This window comes from Suillus paluster (assembly GCF_016628075.1).
Source record: "Suillus paluster strain FC165 chromosome Unknown EDB91scaffold_56, whole genome shotgun sequence".
Lineage (NCBI taxonomy): Eukaryota > Fungi > Basidiomycota > Agaricomycetes > Boletales > Suillaceae > Suillus > Suillus paluster.
This window is the reverse complement of record NW_024537616.1, coordinates 40,328-61,510: the sequence shown is the minus strand read 5'-3', so window position 1 is coordinate 61,510 and position 21,183 is coordinate 40,328. Positions and strand designations below refer to the sequence as shown.

The 21,183-nt window shown below is 46.9% G+C and overlaps 7 protein-coding genes across 7 annotated transcripts; 4 read left to right on the top strand and 3 right to left on the bottom strand.

Annotated features, from left to right (window-relative positions):
• Window positions 1-296: 296 nt before the first annotated feature.
• EDB91DRAFT_1238672 (uncharacterized protein) lies at window positions 297-2,139 on the top strand (the record flags this gene model as incomplete). The annotated part of the gene is made up of 5 exons (XM_041321753.1): window positions 297-369; window positions 952-1,199; window positions 1,265-1,437; window positions 1,758-1,920; window positions 1,972-2,139. 5 exons carry the CDS (start codon window positions 297-299, stop codon window positions 2,137-2,139), a joined length of 825 nt encoding a protein of 274 aa, XP_041174045.1.
• A 586-nt stretch (window positions 2,140-2,725) lies between these two features.
• On the top strand, window positions 2,726-3,375 carry EDB91DRAFT_1057862 (uncharacterized protein; the record flags this gene model as incomplete). Its single annotated transcript, XM_041314114.1, has 3 exons — window positions 2,726-2,804; window positions 2,864-2,975; window positions 3,027-3,375. 3 exons carry the CDS (start codon window positions 2,726-2,728, stop codon window positions 3,373-3,375), a joined length of 540 nt encoding a protein of 179 aa, XP_041174044.1.
• A 423-nt stretch (window positions 3,376-3,798) lies between these two features.
• On the top strand, window positions 3,799-4,065 carry EDB91DRAFT_1057874 (uncharacterized protein; the record flags this gene model as incomplete). Its single annotated transcript, XM_041314116.1, has 1 exon — window positions 3,799-4,065. A coding segment is annotated over one exon (267 nt), but the record flags the coding sequence as incomplete, so codon positions are not given.
• A 7,654-nt stretch (window positions 4,066-11,719) lies between these two features.
• Window positions 11,720-12,298, top strand: EDB91DRAFT_1084599 (uncharacterized protein; the record flags this gene model as incomplete). Its single annotated transcript, XM_041315794.1, has 3 exons — window positions 11,720-11,755; window positions 11,782-11,991; window positions 12,101-12,298. The coding sequence occupies 3 exons, from the start codon at window positions 11,720-11,722 to the stop codon at window positions 12,296-12,298; spliced, it is 444 nt and encodes a 147-aa protein (XP_041174042.1).
• Window positions 12,299-14,834: 2,536 nt separating this feature from the next.
• Window positions 14,835-16,543, bottom strand: EDB91DRAFT_1057885 (uncharacterized protein; the record flags this gene model as incomplete). The annotated part of the gene is made up of 2 exons (XM_041314117.1): window positions 14,835-15,799; window positions 16,237-16,543. 2 exons carry the CDS (start codon window positions 16,541-16,543, stop codon window positions 14,835-14,837), a joined length of 1,272 nt encoding a protein of 423 aa, XP_041174041.1.
• A 2,309-nt stretch (window positions 16,544-18,852) lies between these two features.
• On the bottom strand, window positions 18,853-19,188 carry EDB91DRAFT_1057858 (uncharacterized protein; the record flags this gene model as incomplete). The annotated part of the gene is made up of 1 exon (XM_041314113.1): window positions 18,853-19,188. A coding segment is annotated over one exon (336 nt), but the record flags the coding sequence as incomplete, so codon positions are not given.
• Window positions 19,189-19,323: 135 nt separating this feature from the next.
• Window positions 19,324-20,599, bottom strand: EDB91DRAFT_1150514 (uncharacterized protein; the record flags this gene model as incomplete). The annotated part of the gene is made up of 2 exons (XM_041319398.1): window positions 19,324-19,820; window positions 20,233-20,599. 2 exons carry the CDS (start codon window positions 20,597-20,599, stop codon window positions 19,324-19,326), a joined length of 864 nt encoding a protein of 287 aa, XP_041174039.1.
• Between the last annotated feature and the right edge of the window lie 584 nt (window positions 20,600-21,183).

Below are 21,183 nucleotides of genomic sequence, written 5' to 3'. Positions count from 1 at the left end.
TATTCTAGGAGGGGGGTGGGGGGGGGGGGGGTTGTGAAGGGATAAGTCAGGTGTTAGAGCATACGTACTAGATCTAATCAGGTAGTAGTTTAGCCATTTCTATGAATGATTTTGTCAACTACAACCAAAATATTAAGGACACCCTCTTTTGCCTTAGTAACAGTATGTCTCCCCACAAAAAAACTCGCCTCAAGGCAGCTACATTTTCCTTCAAAGGAAGAGGTCGATTATCCAAAGGCAAGGACCTAGATGTTGATTTTGTGTCTCACAAACAAGTCATTGGAAAGAAAAGGAAGATGACCTGGGTGGAATCATGTGCTGATGCCCTCTACGACACTGCCCCAACACCATCTCCTTCCTCTAGCCCTCGTAAACGGGTCAGAGAGGAAACTCAAGGGTTGCCAAGGATTCAGGAGGAATTTGATGGAGAAGTCCTCGGTGACTTTAATTCATATACGGAGATCCAATCAAGAAAAACCAAGGTGACCAGATTGATGCATAGCAATTTAATTCTATACTCAATCGAGATCAAATGAACTAGACTCAGAACGACTTTATCCAAGAATATCTGCCTTTCTGAGACTCATATCTCGATATCCTCCTTGACTTGGAGAAGCCCTCTGATATCTTGGAGTGCCAGTCTTGTCAGATTGGTGAAGGGAAATTCCATTGTTTGACATGCAGTGGGGATCAGACATTGTGTCATCCTTGCATTGTCAAAACCCACCAGTGTTTGCCCTTTCACAAGGTTCAAGAGTGGACTGGAAAATGCTTTGAAGACAAGTCACTCGAAGAATTGGGTATTGTCTGGTATATGGGCCATGGGGGGCAACCATGTCCATTTTCTGAAGACCCACAGGCATGGGAGGATGTGCCACTGGATGCAGAGGCTGGGTCTGTGCCAATGGAGACATTTTCCAGTTCAACTACAACATCCACCTTGACCATCAGTACATTCAACTGGAGTGTTTTTGCACAATGTTGTTTGGTGTGGTTGTCCTGGGTCTAAGCATCAGCAGCATCTGCAGTTGCTGAAGGCCAGGTTATTTCCTGCAAGCATCACCCGACCTCGAACTGCCTTCACTTTTGAAGTCTTAGATCATTTTCTAATTGATGCACTGGAGTGCAAGACTTCGGCATCAAGCTTCTTTGAGAAAATTCGCCGTATGACCAATCACTCATTCCCGGGTACTGTTCCTGTGAGAGCATATAGTTATTCTTTTCAACAGTTGGATTGACCATATCAAATGTCTTTGCTGGCTAGAATCGATATCGAGAACTCATGAGGGTGTCACGTTTATGGAGAGACTTGATGAGCCGAAAATTCTTTGGATTTGGCCATGACACTAGGGAGAAACCTGGCAAGGGTGATCTGGCTTGGTTTTGCCCTTCATGTCCTCAGCCTGGCATCAACATACCTGATAACTGGCAAGACAAGTACGAAAGGCAAGTCATTAATTTTTGGTTCAGATTATAAGGAGGCTGGCTTTCTCTTCTATGCAACAAAGAACATCATACTGACCGGCCGGCTGTGTGCTACGTGTTGTACACAAACTCTGGCCTTGCTGGCTTAGTTTCTGACAAAGCTGGCCAGTACTATATAGACAGGCTGTATACCTGGGCCGGCCGGCCAAACTCTGATATTTTATTTGGCTGGCCAGGACTGTATAGACAGCAAGCAGAACCATGCCGGCCGGCTAAACTCAGATAATACATTGTCGGTCAATTCATTGAACTTATACTTATTCTTTACACAGTTGGCTCATTTCGCAAAGATTTGTTGTGGATGGAAACTTTACCGCTCAACATATGACTATGAAAAAGCCACAGTTAGACATCAGTCTTTCAGATGGTCTTGGTTATATGGTGAAAGATAGAGAATATCAGACTCATCTCTCATTGGCTGTCGAAAGTAAGGAGGTGAGTTGACTTGCAGCAAGGGTATTCGGCTTTGCTTGACAGCCTATATAGCGCTCTTCTTGTAGCAATCATCGAGCAATCAACACCGCCAATATCAGCAGGAGTAATCTTCGAGTAACAGGGGTAGGAGCAACTGCCTGTGCTCGACATGGATGCTTTGTTCCACACAGCATAGTTGATTTCCAGAAGGGCGAAAGGTCTGTACATCCTCCTAAATAGTGCATTAAGCGAGCTCATAGGATGTTTAGACACATGAACATTGACTATTCAATATGCAATGCTTTAAATTATCATTCGTCTGGTATAGACTCCTCTCTCATTATTTATGATGTGGGGTGTCAGTGGAGTATTAATTTTTTACTAGAGAGTTGCTGAGAGCCAAAGCTTATCAATACCAGAAAATATGCAGATCATCCCTGCAGTTGGAAAATTCCATCTCAGCGCTCACAAATTGGCTTGCTTTGCAAGGTACAGCCTCAACTTTGTTCAAGGCGCTGGACATGTTGATGGGGAGATTTTGGAGACCCTATGGGCACCATTCAATAAGATTTCCCCAACTGCTCGGTCAATGAGTCATGCTCATCGCCAAGAAGTTCTTGACGATCATATGAGAGACTCAAACTGGAAAAAATTAGTTGGAATAAGTAAGTACTTCAATCATACAGTATATCAAAAACTGTGCTTGACACTTAAAATTCTAGCGAGGACTCTCTTGACAAAGTATAAACGTGCTCTCAAAGGCATTGATGAGACAAAATCTCCTTTTGATGAACTGGCTCGGTCTCTGAATCCTGGGAAGATTTTGATGTGGGAAATTGATGAGAAAAAAGCTGTGGAAGAACGTGGGGAGTATCTTGACATCTACCAGTTGCAAATCAACAAAGGTAAGTGCTCACAGCTCTGTCTGAGGCTTATAAGACATCTAATCTGGAACTGAGTTCAGCCCCAACTATGGCAGAGATTCGGCTCAAATTAACCGAGTCTGAGAACAATGACGACAGACTTCCTGGAACAGTATCTTGGCTCATCACTGGTATCAATCTGGAGGATTTACAGTACGTAATTGATTGGAACAAGCAGAATGATTTGACAAAGTGCTATTTTAGGGATGCATTGAGAGCAAATATACGACAACTTCCCAACGATGCAACCTCTGCTCAGAAAGCTTCTATAGAAGAAAAGCGGCAGAGATTGGCAGCTAGGATTGCCAAATTTCATGAAACTGCCGATGCTATGACTGCTGGCATGGATCTTGATATTGGAACAGTGCATTCTGATGATCCTAGATTCTGTCGCACAGATAACGATGGTAATGAGTGGGTGGAGGTTTCAGATGAAGAGATCTCAGAGGATATAGATGAAGAAATCCTCACAGAAGAGATGGGTATCTGGATGCCATCTTCAGCATCTCGAACACAACAGATTGACTCTTGGGCTGGGCCCCCTCCAAGCTGAAGAGTTGGAGCTTCGAAAAGGCCAAGCCAATGACTGCCTAGAAAACCTTCGTATGGCTCTCGGTCACAAGGCCCTGATTTATCGTCAGTATTTTCGAAGTGCCAATTCTACATGGGCTGGCACCAGATCGAAGCAAGAAGCCCGCAGATGTCAGCTCAAAATTGACAAATATGTAAGAAGCTATCAGAGGGCAAGGTCAGCAATGCAACATCTAGGCATGGACGAAGCTACCTTGGGCAGTATTTATCGAGAAATATTGCCCACCGAACTCAGTATAGACAAAGAGGTGACAGAAGAAAATAGATTTGGTCAAGGGTCAGACAGACTAGCTTGGTTTTGGAGGGTGAATAATGCCAACGAAGGTCAAGAAGATGCTTGGATGGATGAATGTAAGAACAAATTTCATCTCAAGTGCAGGTCACTTCAACTCACTCTGATTTAGTCTATAGGGTCAACTGGTTGAAGGCAAAGGCTAGATGGAGTAGATGGCAGGAGGAGTTGAGTCTGGTAAGACATGAAATGGGTTGGACCATAAACTGGTTCAAGTATCACCAGAAAGAATGGAACAGAAGGTGGCAGCAAGCGACTAGACCTGGTCATCAAGCCTATGCTTATCAACAGGTCTTGATGTGGGGAAGGTTTGCTCAGGATGCTAAGAAGGCTTTCAATGGGTGTGGATTTGTACCTTGATATATTATACCCACACTCCTGCAAATTGCACGTTGAATGAGATGCCACAAGTCTACCTACTGGGCAGTATTGACTTAAGGACTGCAAACAGGCCAGCCATGCTCTTACACATGTAAGACCAAGCTGGCCGGTTTGTTAGTGAAATATTACAAACTGGCCAGCCATGCTCTTATGCACATAGAACCAGGCTGGCCGGTTTACTAATCAAATATAAGCAAACTGGCCAGCCATGCTCTTACATATGTAGCACCAAGCCGGCCAGCTTGCTATTGAAATATTAGCAAACTGGCCAGCCATGTTCTTACACATGTAGGACCAAGCTGGCCAGTTTGCTAGTGAAATATAAGCAAATTGGCTAGCCATGCTAGTGACATATTAGCAAACTGGCCAGCCATGTTCTTACATACATAGAACCATGCTGGCCGGTTTGCTATTGAAATATAAGCAAACTGGCCAGCCATGCTCTTACACATGTAGAACCAAGCTGGCCAGTTTGCTAGTGAAATATAAGCAAATTGGCAGGTTTGCTAGTGAATTATAAGCAAACTTGCCAGCCATGCTAGTGAAATATTAGCAAATTGGCCAGCCATATTCTTAAGCGTGTAGGACCATGCTGGCCGGTCTGCTAGTGAAAAATAAGCAAACTAGCCAGCCATGTTCTTACATATGTATATACAGGCTGGCCAGTTCACCAATGACTACATATACTAGCCAGCCTGATCCTATAGTTAGTACACTCAATGGCCAGTATATTAATTTAAGGACTATGAACTGGCCAGCCATGCTCCTACCCACTTAGATACAAGCTGGCCAGTCTACTAATGAAATCAGACTGCAGTAGATATATTCTACATATACCAGCCAGCTTGATCTTATGGCTAGTATATGTCATATGATATATCGGCCAGCACTCATTCTACATACAAGACACAAGAGATGGTTATAGTATTATAGACTGGCCGGCACTGATACTACATACAAGAGATTGGCCTATAATACCTCGGCCAGCACCAATCCTACATGAAAGACATTGGCCTATTATACCTCGGCCAGCACCAATCCTACATGAAAGACATTGGCATACTGTACACCTGCCAGTACCTATCCTACATGAAATAATGATACTGAAGTGATAATAAGATAGTACACCGGCCAGCACTTATTCTACATGCACCGGCCGGGGACTGGCTAGCCATGATTCTACAACCTTTTGGCACATCTGGGGCAGGGGTTCTATGTAAGGAAATGACTGAAGTATGTGAGTAAGGGAGAACGGTTTTTTGAAATTGAAACTCCGATTGACAGAACCACGCGAAATTTCTAAATCGAGGTTTAAGCGAGCTAAGCGTTCCCATGTGGCCTTTAGCGAGCTACGCGTCTCCCACACACAGCCACAAAACAGGTCTCCCATTCTTTTATGACGAGTCCAAGCCCGTTGTGCCTTCGGCACAGGAAGCAAGCAGAGCACTTCGTGCTCTGCTGGAGGGGCCGTTGGCCCCTCCAGTCTTTATCATTTCAACACAATTTCAATAAATAAATCTTTGTCATATACAAATACACATTTATACAATCTGTTGTACATCAATCTTCAATCAGTCTTCTAACCACCTCTGTGTACACTATATTGCTTGTCTTTCTCTCTTCTTCATCTTCAGGGAAAATCACAAATACTCTTGATGGGTGAGTGCACCGAGACAAACCCACATACAGCTGTCCATGACTGAACACAGGTGTCCTCAAATTTAGACCAACCCACTTGACACTCTGACCTTGAGCCTTGTTGATAGTCATGGCAAATGCAAGTCGCACAGGGAATTGTCGACGCTTCAGAGGAATGGGGTTCTCTTCATCACTGGCCTCCATGTTCATCCGAGGAATCAGCACAGTGGCTTCATCTTGACCATCCACTTGATTGTTGCCCTCTTTGAGAATTCGACACTTGAGAATCCTTGTGTTCCAATCCACCAGGATCATCCGAGTCCCATTATACAGTCCCTGTGTGGGGTCCAAGTTGCGCAGGAGCATCAAAGGCACTCCTTTCTTCACCTCCAGTTTGTGCAGAGGGAACCCTGATGGGTTGAGAGTGTGAAGGAACTCTTGAGGGATGTATTCGTATTCCCTGTATGTCACTGAGTCTGCACTTGTGAACAATTTCTTGTCTCCAGCAAATGAGTCGAGAATTGAGGTGTTGATCTCGTCCACATCAGTGTTTTTTGCAGAGAGGATAGTGTGGTCCAGGAAGTAGGAGTCAGGCAAGGGAGGATGATTGGGTTGGAGGACATCAGAGTAAAGTTTGTTGATCAGGGATGGGATGTCATTGTTGGGACATTGCATTCCTTCTGGCAGAGTCACTGGGCCATCTCCATCTGTGCCCATACCACCCCCAATCTCAAGGAGCCATGCAGCGAATCGATCAGATGCAGGATCTTGACCAAGACGCATGTTTGTCTTGAGGTGGAAGATGCGAAGTCTTGGCCAGAGGCGAGATCTGCAAAAGGTGGCACTGACAATCTGCTCCCTGGATCCATGAGGCACCACTGGCAGGGTCTGTCTGAAGTCTCCTCCAAACAGCACAGTAATTCCTCCAAAGTCGGCATCAACACCAAGAAGATCGCGCAAGGTACGGTCCAAGGCTTCCAGGTTGTGACGGTGGAGCATTGGTATCTCATCACAGATGATCAGAGAGGTGCGCTTCAGAAGCTCATGGACAGGATCGCCCTTCTTGATGTTGCAGGTGCTGTCCTCATGGATGGGGATGGGGAGCTTGAAATGGGAATGAGCTGTTCGTCCACCTGGCAGAAGGAGAGAAGCAATTCCAGAGGAAGCCACACAGAGAACAATCTTTCCCTCAGCATGCAGTTTGGAAGCAATGAGGTTGCAGAGATATGTCTTGCCACATCCACCTGCACTGTGCACAAAGTGAGGATGTCCAGGTGTTTGATCATCACGATTCATGGCATCTTCAACCACTGCATCAAAGACTTGTCTCTGCTCCTGGTTGAGGGTGGGCACTCCTTTATCCACAGCTTCCTGGAGAACGTCCTGGTCATAGTCCAGTTGCTCGACTATCAGCTGGTTTCCCTCCCTGTCCCCCCAGTTCATATGAGAGTGAGGTATGTCAGGGAAGTTCACCTCGAGGGACTTGGCATTCTTGTGAAGAAGACCATCAATGAGATAGAGACCATAGTCATGGACCTGCTCTGGAGTGGGATCCTGTATGTGCAGTCGATGAATGAGACGGTGACGCAGATCATCGCAAAGATTGTCCTTGAAGTCGTTCCAAAGCAGATGAGGGTTGGTAGGGAGGCAGTGGAGGAGTATGATGACAAAAAGACTTCGCAGGCCATGTCCAGTGCACATGTGAGAGGCCTCTCTCAAGCATTGCTTCCATTCCCCATCATCATCAAGGAGACCTCTGAGCTGACATGCTTCCTTGAAAGTAGCACAGACATGATCGTCAACAGTGCAAAGGTTTTCATAGGAGGTAGCCCCTTCAAAAAAACAATAGTAAGCAAATGGCAAACATGAGAGAGATTAAATGATACACACCTGGAACAACAGTCAGAAGCAATCTCAGATAGAAGCGCTCTCCAGAGTTGGGTCCAGCAGCATACATCCTTCCAATTGCTTTTCCCCGTTGGCGTTCCTTCCATGCCTTCCTGTCAACCCAGACAAAGCGGGAGGGAAAGTCTTGGTAGAGATAGTCGTGGGCTCCAGCTGCCACCAGGTCTTCATCAGAATTGGCTATGAACCATCCAGTAAGGCAAGTCTCCTTGGCTGCAGCACGGTCCAGAACATCTTGGGCATCATCCTCAGGATCATAGACAACCATCTGCTCATCAGGGAGGTGGACTGGCAAGCGGTAGACAGAGGGCCATTCCTCATGCATCTGAAATTCAAAGATGCGCCACATAGACTCGACAGAGCTGATGTATCTGGAGTCAAGGTATGATTTGACCTCATCCACTGCTCCTCCCATCTCCAAGGTAGCGCGGTCATGTCCTTTGTAGATGTACTTGTGGATGTACTTGACAGACTTGATGGACGCACAGACCTCCATGTTGATATGACAGTCGAACTCTGCCAACAGCCTTGGAGGATATGTGTTATGACCAGCGTCCCTTAACCTAACTAGTAGGTGTCTGGAGTATGGATCACACCACAGGACTCAGTCTGAAGAGGATAAGGCAAGGGTAATATTGAGAGGGAACGTCTAGGCCCTACGATAACGTAGAAACGAGGAGGTTAAGTCTAAGGAGTACTACTGACTACTACCTAGACTATATACTACTATTGGGGCGGAGCTATCTGAGTATGAAAGGTATGTGATATAACTATATACGGTCATAACATTGCACCTAGGGTATAGGGCGTCTTATCAACCAATCAACTACAAGGAGAGAAGGGTAAAGGGTTCATAGGGCCAAGGGTATCGGTGATTAAGCAGGGTTCTCAGGGACTACTTCTATTCAGGGTGAACGGAGATTAAGAAGGGTGTGAGAGAGTTCTGTGACTAGAAGTCTCGAGCGGTAATTAAGGATCTCGATAAGAGATGTGATCGAGATAGGATCTGAGGATCTAGATCTAAGGATCTAGATAGAATCTGGATCTGGAGATGTATCGGGTACGATCGGATCTAAGGGTTCTCCAGGGTCTTCGGTAATGAACATGCTTCTCTATGAGCGATGCTTCTGTGATAGGGATCTAGGGTTTAGCTGTGACTGTGCAACAGGTTCTAATGTAAGGGGTTCGATAAATGACAGAGGTAACTCTTAACGTGTCATGAGAAGTGAAGGTGTGCGATGTGAAGGGATGACTTCTTCGAGAGATAACTCGTAGAGGGCTCTTGGTTATGGTTCGATCATAGAGGCGTATAGACGCTTATGATATAACCCGTTGCCTAATCGTAGGACTTCTAAGGATGTGATGAGTTCATATGTTTTAGGGTTACGGATAAGATGGATGACATTGATATAGTATAGATATGATGTAAAGATAGTGATCGTTAATCGGTTATCCATCTTATCTTATCAGGGATCTATCTAATCTAATCTTATCGGATAAGGTGACTTAGGGTTCGATAATCGAATTTTAGATGCAGTTGGTAACATTCATGACAATATGGAACAACATCTTTGTTGGTGAAGACATTGCCATTAGGCTTCTGGACTGTGCGGCCATTGTCAGGTCGTGCATACTCTGGATAGCCATCCTCCTTCATGAATGTTTGAGGACAGAAGGTCTTTGGATAATGCTTCTTGCAACGACCATTCTCCAAGCAACGTTCTGGAGTGCAGGGACCATGAAGCATGAATTTGCTGACAGCTTCATAGAGTTGTGGATGGAGGTTCTGGTCAGGAATCTGAGCAGAGATGAGGGAGTCGACCTGCTCTGCAGTGCGTATCTTGTACTCTGGCTCGAGGAAGATGAGGAGATGCATGTGAGGGAGACCACGCTTCTGATATTCAATGGTGTACACCAATCCAGCGACCTTTCCATAGAAGCCATCGTGAACCTTCTTCAAGAGGGCCCGCTGCTTGAGATAAAACACGCGAGCCACCAAGTCTGGACGATCAACAGCAGTCTGACCTTTATGACTGATCAGCAATGAAAACATCAATAAGGCAAAAAATGCGAACTGACCTGGAAGAATATTGTCAGCAATCTCAGGCCAACTCCCATTTGCAGTCATGGTGAGGAACAGGTCTGGTTTTTGGCATGCACGACATATGGCCAAGGAGTCTTGGAGAAGTTGATACATATAGCGAGGACCCCCACTATGAGAGGAAGGAAGGATGAAGGAATGCCCTGTCTCAGCCAGATCACCAATGCCTTCATTGAGAACATTATCTGTCAAGCCTCTATAGCAGTCTGCCCTGAGCCTCTTCTGGTTGTTTCTGATCCAGTTCAAATTGCCTTGCTCGATAGTAGCCCAAGCATCAACCACATACTGCTGGAAGAGTCGTCCTGCACGAAAGATGTTGTCAGGCTCGATTGCAGGTGGACAGATGTGAAGGCAATAGCCATAATACAGCAGCTGTGTGACTTTTTCTGCATGACCACGACCACCCTCAGGGGGACGGAGAGGAATGTCAAGATGCCATCCCTCCTCACCAGAAGGAAAGAGAAGGACATAGTGAAGGGTGGAATAGGCATGACTGAGCTGGCTGATGCGGTGGAGCTGACCACCTTGGAGTCGCAATACAATGTCGCATTTGTCAGAAACATCCTCAGATCCATCTCCAGGAATGATGGCAGCAATCTCATTGGAAGTAGGAAGATTGTATCTTCGACCATCACTGCCTGGCTTGAAGTGAATGCGTACTTGAACATCTTTGTGCTGCTCTGGAGGCTTCTCTATCATGACTTGATAGGCTGCCTTGTAAAGTTGAGCATAGGGATGATGTCTGTAAAGCATATCATGGAGCTGTCTGAGGGTTTGAGGATCGAGATTGCGATTTCTGTCAACACGAACATTGGTGGCATGCTCTGCATCAAAGACATAAAGCTGAGCATAGGCAGGCTGTTGAGCTTCTCCAGGCATAAGACTTCCCATGAGGTGATGGAGAGATCCATGGATGCGAAAGGAGCTTGGGCCAGAGCCTCGAAGAGCAAGGTCATCAACTTTAATGCCAACAGAGGTGAATGCCACAGTACTGTTGTACTGACGAATGTTGGTGAGAAATGCATGCTGTTGATACAACTGCTGGAGCTCAGGAGGCCATGGTAGGAGAGGTGGGAGATCAACTTGGCCCTGCAAGCAACACATGCCAAATTTTGGATTACGTGCAGAGGAGTTGGTGAGTCTTTCAGTTGCAAAGTGGCGGGCATGACAGTTGGGACATTCTACAGTGAGAGGACCAAGAGTGTGATGATTGACAGGCTCTGCATATGGTTGACCTCCAGGAGGAACAGGAGCATTCTGAGGTGGTTGTTGAATAGGAATAGGAATGTTCTGTGGTGGTGCTGGTGGTGGTTGCTCATCCTCTGGATTATCCTGTTGACGATGTTCACGCTCCTGAGCTCTCCTTCTCTCCTCATCCTGGTCATGCTGCTCCTGTGATCCTGGATTGTGATAGTCCTGCCAAGCATCCTCCATACATGCCTCATATGCAAGCCTGCGTTGCTCTGCCTGAAGATGACGCTCATGCTCCTGCTGAGCTATCTCATAACGACGTGCTTCCTCTTCCTGTGCATGCAAGAGTGCTTGTTGTTGGGCTTGCAAAATCTCTGCTTGCCTATGCATCTCTTGAGCCTGACGATCCTGCAACTGTTGCTGAACCTGCTGCCTCTGGTGAGCCTCCTGTGCTTGTCGCTGCATTATTTCCTCCCTAAGCTGGCGAAGACGTGGATCTTCCATGTCTTCAACCTGATTTTGCAAGTTTTGCAAATGGTGATGAAACTGGATGTTAAATTGAGCATAATGAGGTTCAGGAGCAGGAGCAGGAGGGTGAGGAGGGTGAGGAGGGTGAGGAGGGTGAGGAGGGTGAGGAGGATTAAAGGGAGCAGGAGGCAGATCAGGAGGTGGTGGATTGGGAGCAGGACCCTGTCTGTTACGTCTTTGCCTTTGACGATCCTCCTGAGCACAATTGAAATTTTCCATTAGATTGAAGTTATGGTCAACTCCAACTCGTACTCCCTGAACACCAGGCTGATGGAGAAAGGGATGGGCATTCTGCATGTTTTGAGGGTGAGCTGCGCCCTCATAATACACAGCACCATGCATTGGCATTTGAGCAGCAGGATAGACAGGAGCTGGGGGAGGGACAGGGGCAGGAGGAGGGTGATAGCCACCAAATCCTGGAGGATAGACAGGGGCAGGGGCAGGAGCAGGAGCAGGAAAATAGCCAAAGCCTGGAGGATAGACAGGGGCAGGAGCAGGAGCAGGAGGAAAACAGCCAAAGCCTGGAGCAGGTGGGGGTGGTGGTGGGTGATGAGCACGCCACTGACAGTGCACCTCATGACGCTCAATTGCATTTCGTGGAATTCCAGGAAATCTCTGCACAGGGATCTGAGCATGATTTAAATTTCCCAGCATATGAGGAATATTCTGAATAAGATATGTCAGCAACGGTCGAAGTTTTCAATCAAAATACACATACCATATGGGGAGCATCTGGTGCTACAGGGGCAGGATCATTTTGCGGTAGACATTGTGCAGGAGGCGAGCCAAGGTTACGTTGATTTCTCTCAGCACGACGTGCAGCAGACTGAGCTCGTTGAGGGGAAGTAGGTGGAGTGGAAGGAAGCCTAAGGAGAAATTAATTAGCAGGACTCGATAAACGTATATAAATGATGTACGAACATGGCAGTATGTAGCAACAAAATCGAAAAAATGAGGCAAAATATAGCAATGGACAGGATAGAAACACCACTGCAGCAAAATTAGTCGATGAAGACATGAGAGATGCGTTATACGCACATAGGTCGGAATCCAAGAAAGTGGGTGTGTGTGAGTGGTCGAAGAAGTCTGCACCTCCCGAGAACAGGATCGCATCAGGAAATCGACGTATGACAGTGCTGAAGACAACAAAAATGCTGTCCGAGATATTATCCCAGGGGATAGGAAGGCAACTGTGAGCAACTGCCAGATAGAACACCCAGCAGTCAGACTCAACGCAAAAAAGTGTCCCGCCAACCAAATCTCTGCACTGTAGTGCTATCAGAGGTCCCAGCAAAAGCTGATAGCAACCGGCAAACACCTGTAAAAACAGGCAGCCAGGGAGGTAGGACTTGACATGGAGATGTCACAGGACAGTCTTTGACAACTGCATAAGACGCCCGCAAGACTCCTCGCACGTTCGTCTTGTATACCCAATTTCCCCAGTTCTCCGTGGGATTCGGGCACAGAAACAAACAACAAACACACCACACGAACCTGCTCTCCAAAAGGGTCCAGGGGAGGTCCAAAGGGTCCAGGAGGGTCCAGGGGTCCAAGGGAGGTCCAAATGCGGTCCAAACGATCCAAAATGCGGTCCAAAAACAGCAGAAAAGCGAAAATCACTATATTTATTTGAATTTTTCAAGTTATTATCATATTTTTGTATTTAAATAAGTAAAGCTTACCCCAGGAGGGGAATTTCACTACAAATTTACAAATAATCACTGGGGAGAGGATTTTAACAATGTAGTATGCAAGGAAACAGATGATGGGGGAAAAGAGGTGTTTAGATTGCGAGGGTTTCGAACCTCGTAGGGAAATGGAACTCCGAAAATGAAAAGCACGCGAAATTTCCAAAATCGTCGTTAAGCGTCACTGCCGACACCATGTGTGCTACACGGAAATGCCCAAATCCTCCCACATTGCCCCCCTCCCTTCTCCCTTACTTTTTAAGACGAGTCCAAGCCCGTTGTGCCTTTGGCACAGGAAGCAAGCAGAGCACTTTGTGCTCTGCTGGAGGCACCTTCAGTGCTTTGACTCACTGTGTCTGCATATTATTTACTTGTGAGAAATAAATAAATTCTTACATCTTACATTATATAGTTTTGTTTTAGTTATGGGATGTTGCACAAACAGTTTGACTGAAGGTTACCTGGGACACTGGCTTGCAATCCCGTGGCCTCGTGCCTCGGCCAGCAGGATGCAAGCCAGTGTCCCAGGTAACCTTCAGTCAAACTGTTTGTGTCATGCTATTGACTCATACACTTCCTCCCAATTATCTGATTTCCTATCTCCCATGTCCTGTGTCCCGTGTCCCATGTCCCATGTCCCATGGTTCTGTGTCCCACTGTCCCACTGTCCTGTTGTCCTGTTGTTTGTCCTGTTGTCCCGTGTCCCATTGTCCCGTTGTCCTGTTGTCCTGTTGTCCTGTTGTCCTGTTGTCCCATGTCCCGTTGTCCCGTGTCCCACTGTCCCATTGTCCCATGTCCTATTGTCCCATGTCCCATGTCCCATGTCCCGTGTCCCATGTCCCGTGTCCTGTGTCCCGTGTCCCGTGTCCCGTGTCCCGTGTCCCGTGTCCCGTGTCCCGTGTCCCGTGTCCCGTGTCCCGTGTCCCGTGTCCCGTGTCCCGTGTCCCGTGTCCCGTGTCCCGTGTCCCGTGTCCCGTGTCCCATGTCCCATTGTCCCATGTCCCATTGTCCCATTGTCCTGTGTCCCATTGTCATGTCCTCCCATCTCCCATCCTCCTATTGTCCTCCCATTATCCTCCCATCATCTTGTCCTCCTGTAGTCCTGTCCTCTTATCCTCTCATCCTCTCATTGTCCTCCCGTCCCCCTGTCATCCTCCCATCCTCCCATCTCCCTATTCACCCCATTTCTCCATTCTCTATCTTCCCATTCCCATGTTTACCCATTGCCCATTTTTCCCATCTTTATATTTTTGCATTTTTACACTTTCACATTTTCGCATTTTTCATATTTTTCTATTTGCTTGGTGTTCTTTTTCTATCCTATTGTGGCTACATTTATATGTATACACAATTACAGTACATATACATCATTGTTGTTGGAGCCACCTGCCAAATCAGTCAACCCTTACATACTAACGGACGAAGGTTTGCGCAAAATTCAAACTCCGCTTGACAGAACCACATGGCATTCCCTTTTTCAGCGCTCCAAGGGAGAAGGGATTCAAACAACCGACGCAACCGACGCAACCGAAACAACCGAAAATGCCCAAATCCTCCCACATTCCCCCCCTCCCTTCTCCCTTACTTTTTAAGATTTTTAAGATACAATATACAATATTGATGTCGTACGAATTTACATAAATACTGTTGCCTAAATGCGACACAAACACAAGTACAACGAGCAAGGGCTATAGTAACTACAGGTGCGGCACCAAATTAGCCCACGACACCGCCTTGAATATGTCAGCATGAAGACTGCGTAAAGTGGTGAACATGAGTATGAAGAGGATGGAACGTGCTGCTATGTACGACACGATCCCAGGAAAAAATGCGATAAACACAAGCCTCAGGGTTTTCTTTTTGTCAGTCTTCGGTATAAACAAGAGGTATACCAGCAAATGAAACCATTGCGCGAAAGTAATATAGATGGCACTTGCGCGCCATAAGACCTGCTCTGGGTATGTGGGGAAGGGATAAAGCCAAGCGGCACAGTGGATGGCGCCAAACGTGGTTCCCATCACAAATCCAGCGAAAGTAAGAACATCACTTTCCCGGGGATCTAGTTTGATGTCGCCATCTAACGCTGCGACTCGTAGCCGTTGAGGGGATGTTGTATCAAAGCCAGCAAGTCGCACAGTTGAGTCAAGGAGCGAAACAGCGATGATCTCCAAAGATAGTGGAAGGTCTCTTTCAGAGACACTAAGGAGAACATAATCAGCAGCGGTAGAATTGATTGAGGCGTAGATGTACCCATCAAAGCTGACCTCTGCCAGCTTGGCCTTGGTGGACTTCCAGTAGACTGGATGGGAACATTGTACATCGAGAGGCTTATTCCACCACACAGCATAGGTAATGAAATTGAGAACCGCAAAAGCAAGTGTCCCCACCTCAAAAAGCGTGATCTCCAGGTGATAAATGCCGCGGGAAATGAGCTGCAGGATAAACGAAGCCACCTGAAGGACAATCAGTCCTTTTGATATTGCATTGCCTTTGCTCCGGTCGTGGATCTGTTTTGCCGTCAGACGAGGGAGATCAATAGATCCATCCTCCACCAGACTAAGAAGTTGATTAGGCAATAGTATATGGTAGGGTTCATCGTCCACATAGAGCATGAAACCACCCATCAGCGCAAAGAAGCTGTGAGTCTGAGTCCATGCATAATCTAAGGATGCATATGAGCCAAAATTCACGTACGGTTTGAGGGGTACACAAGTCAAACTTACCTTCAAATTGATCTGAAGTATAAGCCTTAAACCACTCTTTAAATCGCTTCGCAAGTGTACGAGTTCCCTTACATCCTGATTGGAGTGCCATGAGCTTGCCGAAGAGACACTAGTGCAATTGGTTCACCTTCGTTATCACCACACGCCTGGGTGTTGTCATGATCTTAAGGTGCAGGCAAGGCATAAGGAACTATAATCAAGATGCAAGATAGAATGTCGAGTTCACCTTTGTAGGACTCAGGTACTTCGATACGCTCATCACCTAAGGAAGTACATGCTGAGCAATATATCAAGGGTGATGAAGAGCAGAACTCACTTTCAGGCCGCTCTTGTGGATGACGAGCACTGAGGTGCTTAAACTGTGCTGAAATATGACGAGCCCAGAGCCACTGGCGCATCGCCCATGCAACGAGCAGCTCAGGAACGAATAGGGCAAATAATATCAAGTAAGCGCGTCGCAATAATACACGAACGGGGCTGTCCTTGGGACTCGGAATATTGACGTGCATGGCACTGTATGTGCACGCAAAGATGGTTAGAGCGCAAGTCGAGACGATGTTCCACAAGGTTCTGTGATTCGCGCATGACGGAGTTTCAGAACCATCACTAGTAGAAGCTGAATCAGGAGTATCTGAGGCTTGGATCACTCGAACAAGGTAAAGAATGCAAAGAACTAGGCGCATTGCTGGATGCTTTGGGGAGGAGGTTTTGACGTTGTATATCAAATGCTCGCCATAAGTATTTTGCTGATTGAATGGCGGGCATCACCTCTTAATGGGGCCCTGACAACAGTGAGAATGTTCGCCTGGTCTTGCGGTGCAGTAAGCGGTGTCCAATGACCTAAAATCCTGGTTCGGTTAACAAGCGCTCAAATTTACAAGGATTGCTCATTGAGGGAACGCTTTTCGTAAGGCTCAGGGTAAGCGCAAGATACCCCTATCGATGATATGAGTTGCACGAGGCGGCATGGATGGATCCAGGATTCAAATATTCTGCTGAACTGTGCAGGGCTTTGTATCTTACTAGGACCGCAGTTGACTCATCGATACTAGAATACGTATTGATCAGGACATGTCCTGGAGAGCGTTTATCCGCCGAGATAAGAACCCCGCGCGAGATTAAGTCTGACGTACACACCTTGCGAAAAGACTTCAGTGGTGCCAGGCGCGTTTTCTTCTGAATCCTATAGATTTTGAGCTAACATTGATGGGTCAGAATGGGTAAAGACATACATACCATACACTAATCCCCAGCAGAATACGGCCAGCGCCTTAGTGAGCTTTGCGTCCGTTGCCTTGTAGGCGACTGAGGGAATTGAAATCAGAAACGGAAGTCCAGTTCGGACTGGTACAACAGTAAATTTGGTGAACACCTGAACACCCAACGTGACCACACGTTCGGTTCAGTTACTTAGCTGAACGCTGGACTGGACATCCTTGAACATGCTCGGGACGTCCTATTCGCACGTTTGAACGCGAAAAGCGTTGGTTATTCGTCAACAATAAACAAGGCTCGGTTGTATAACCAAACTGGGTGTTATTGCACGAGTGACGATAACCAGCATGATACTGTGGAGTAACTGAATAAGGCAAGGATGTGCTGCAGGGTCTTCGAGAAAGGCGGTCGGCGCGCTTCGACTGGTCATATGAATGGTATGCCCATATGCCCATAAGCGGTAGTGTGGTAAGGCGGCGAGTTGCAAGGATGAGAGTGAAATTAAATGTCAGAGCGTAACGTACCAAGGCCAGTCATGTCACAGTATACCACTGCCCAGATAGTACAGTCTCCCATCGAAGCACGCGCTCAAGAAACTTCGAAAGCCCAAGACAGGTGTGCCCCGAGAATTGCAACATGCAGCCAGTTTAACTCATTGTGCCAATTGTCCCAGGTGATTGGAGGAAGAGGTTTTTGGTGCCTGAGAGTTTACCACGCGTCGTGATCGAGAATGTCGGCGTCGACAAGGGCATAGTCGGGATCATCATTGGACAGCTCCGGGCCGTGGGTTGGCGTCGCCATTGAGCTTTGGGGAGTGAGAGTCTCCATCGGCGAGGGCGTCAAAGCGAGCTGGATCGATCGACAACGTGAGGGGAGATGGTTAATCTAGAGAAGAAGAATGCAACGAACATTCATTTTATCGTGAAAACCTTATAGAGCTACAACATCTTTCTCGGCTTTCTGATGCGTAGACGAATAATTGAGAGGAGACAGCAATCTAAACGAGTGACCGTCCAGTCAGATACGGCCACATAAATAGTGACCGAGCCGTGACCTGGTAAGTCTCGAATCTGAAAGCAGGCGACGTATGACGTCGACGCTGTTAACGTTCGCACCTTCCGAGTCGCGCAGTCCTCTTTGGAAGGCCAGCAGGGGCCAAATTAACGTAAGTACGCGATGAACCTCCGTCATGGGCGTCTGAACGTACGCGAAGTCCACGAACTTAAAATTACTTGCGCATTACGTTTTGACTTTGACTCTCCACAGTGCATGGATAGAAGATCCCGTGATCCGTGGACCGTGGGGCAATTATTTTCACGCCTTCTCCACACAACTAGCCGATTTGATACGCGCAAGCTATGTGATAACATTGTTCACTGCCATCCTACAATCGTCTCCCTCGCATCTGTAGCAGCTGCAGCCTCGTTCTTTCGTAAAAGCGCCAAGATGTAAGTGTATGACACGGATATACGGAAGGACTTGTCCTGTCCGTCAGCCGTCCAGCAGGTCGCTCCACAAGGGGACCACTCCGCTCACGGATAGTACTTCCAGTGCGAGCCTTCTAGTAGAATCCTTGAGCTGCGACTTTACTGAGGGAGTCTATGCTCTTAAGTGTTGGGAAGGATATCAATGGATAGTCATTCGCAAAAAGGTACTATCAAAGATACTTCGTGATGGTCTAGGTTAAGCTGACCCGAAACAAATCCATTACCAAGATGCGCTTGCCTAAATACGACACAGATACAAGTATGAAGTGCACAAGTACCACGAGCAAGAACTACAAATGCGGTACCAAATTCGCCCACGATACCGTCTCGAATGCGTCAGGACGAAGACTGCGTAAAGTAGTAACCATAACTGTGAAGATGATGACACGTGCTGCTATGTACAGTACGATCCCAGGAAACATTACTATAAACGAAAGCCTCAGCGTTTTCTTTTGTTCAGTCTTCGGTATGAACAGGAGGTATGCCAGTAAATGAAACCACTGTGTGAAAGTGATGTAGATGGAGCTCACGCGCCATAGGACCCGTTCTTGATATGTGGGGAAGGTATAAAACCAAGCAGTACAGTGTATGCCACCAAATATGGTTCCCATAAAAAGGCCAGCCAACGTAAGTAATGTCGCTTTCCTGGCGTTCTAGTTTGACGTTGCCATCGCACGTTGGGACTCGTAGCTTTCGAGGGGACATGATATCAACGCCAATGAGTCGCACAACTGAGTCAAGGAGTGAAACAGCAACGATCTCTATAGATATTCCGAGGTCATCGTTTTCAGAGACGCTAAGGGGACATAATCGGCAGCGGTAGCATTAATCGAGGGGCAGACGTACCCATCAAAGCAGACCTCTGCCAACTTGGCCTTGGTTGACTTCCAGTAGACTGGATGAGGACATTGTACCCCGAGAGGCTTATTCCACCACACAGCATATGTAATGAAATTGAGAACCGCAAAAGCGAGTGTCCCCACCTCAAGCTGTGTGGTCTCGAGGTGATAAATGGCGCGGGAAATGAGTTGCAGGATAAACCAAGACACTTGAAGGATGATCAATCCTTTTGATATCGCATTACCTTTGCTCCGGTCGTGGATCTGCTTTTCCGTCAGGGTAGGGGCATCAATGGATCCAGCACGGATTAGATCGAGAAGGGGGTCAGGCAACAGTATATGGTAAGGTTCTCCGTCCACATAGAGCATGAAACCGCCCATCAGCGCAAAGAAGCTGTGAGTCTGAGTCCATGCGTAATCTAAGGATGCATAGGAGTCAAATTTCACGTATGATTCAAGAAATAGTGAGTCAAACTTACCTTCAGATTGCTCTGAAGTGTAAGCCTTAAACCACTCCTTGAATCCCTTCGCAATAGTACGGGTTCCATCATATCCTAAATTGGAGTACTATGAGCTGCCGAAGACACACTGGTGCAGATGCTTCACCTTTAGCGTGCGCTAGTGCATATGGTTTACTTTTAGCATGCGCTACGAGAGCCCGGGTGCCGTCGTGATCTTAAGGCGCAGGCAAGCCATAAGGAACAACATTCAAGATGAAAGATAGAACGTCAAGTTCACCTTCATATTGCTCTTCAGGTGCTTCGGTACACTCGTCATCTAAGAAAATACATACTGAGCCGTCCAGTGAACACATTTCAGAGCAGGACTCACTTTCAGACCGCTCTTGTGGGTGACGCATACTGACATACTTAAACTCTGTTGAAATATGACGAGCCCAAAGCCACTGGCGCAACGCCCATACAGCGAGCAGCTCAGGAACGAGTAGGGCAGCTACCATAATGCCCAAGTGTAGCAATAAAATATGAACGGGGCTGTCCTTAGGACTCGGAATATTGGGGTGGATGGCACTGTATGTGCATGCAAAGACGGTCAGAGCGCAAGTAAGGACGATGCTCCACAGGGTTCTATGGTTCGCACACGACGAAGCTTCGGAACCATCGCTGATAAAAGTTGAATTAATGGTAGGTGCGGCGTAGATCACTCGAATGAGGTAGAGAATACAGAGGAGTAGGCGCATTGTTGGATGCTTTGGGGAGGAGGTTTGACGTTGTATATCAAATGCGCGCTATTTATTATTCCGATGATTGAATTGGGGGGCGTCACCTCTTAATGGGACCATGACAGCAGTGAGAGCATATTTACCTAGTGTTTGCGGTGTGGCAAGCACAAGGAAAGCCTATCAATGATATGAGTTGCATGAGGCTGCATGGATGGATCCAGCATTTGACCACTTTGGCACTGCCGAACTGCAGGAAGTAAAAATGTTTAAGGTCGGTATCCAGAATACTGAAGGTTAAGGTTCAAGACACTGCCTTTCAGGGTTCTGTACCTTGGGACCGTAGTAGACATCAGAACTAGGGATATGTCCCTGAGCGTATCTAGATTGGTTTTATCTTCCGAGATGAGCGCGCCACATGAGATTGTCTGACGTACATAGCTTGCGAAGAGTTCAGTGGTCCCAGGCGCATTTTCTTCTAAAAATTGGGCCTTCCTATAGGTTATGAGCATATGTTTATGGGCAAGGATGGGTACCTCATGAAGGGATACATATCATGCATTCGTCTCCAGCAGACACAGCCAGCATCTTATTTTTGCTTCGCG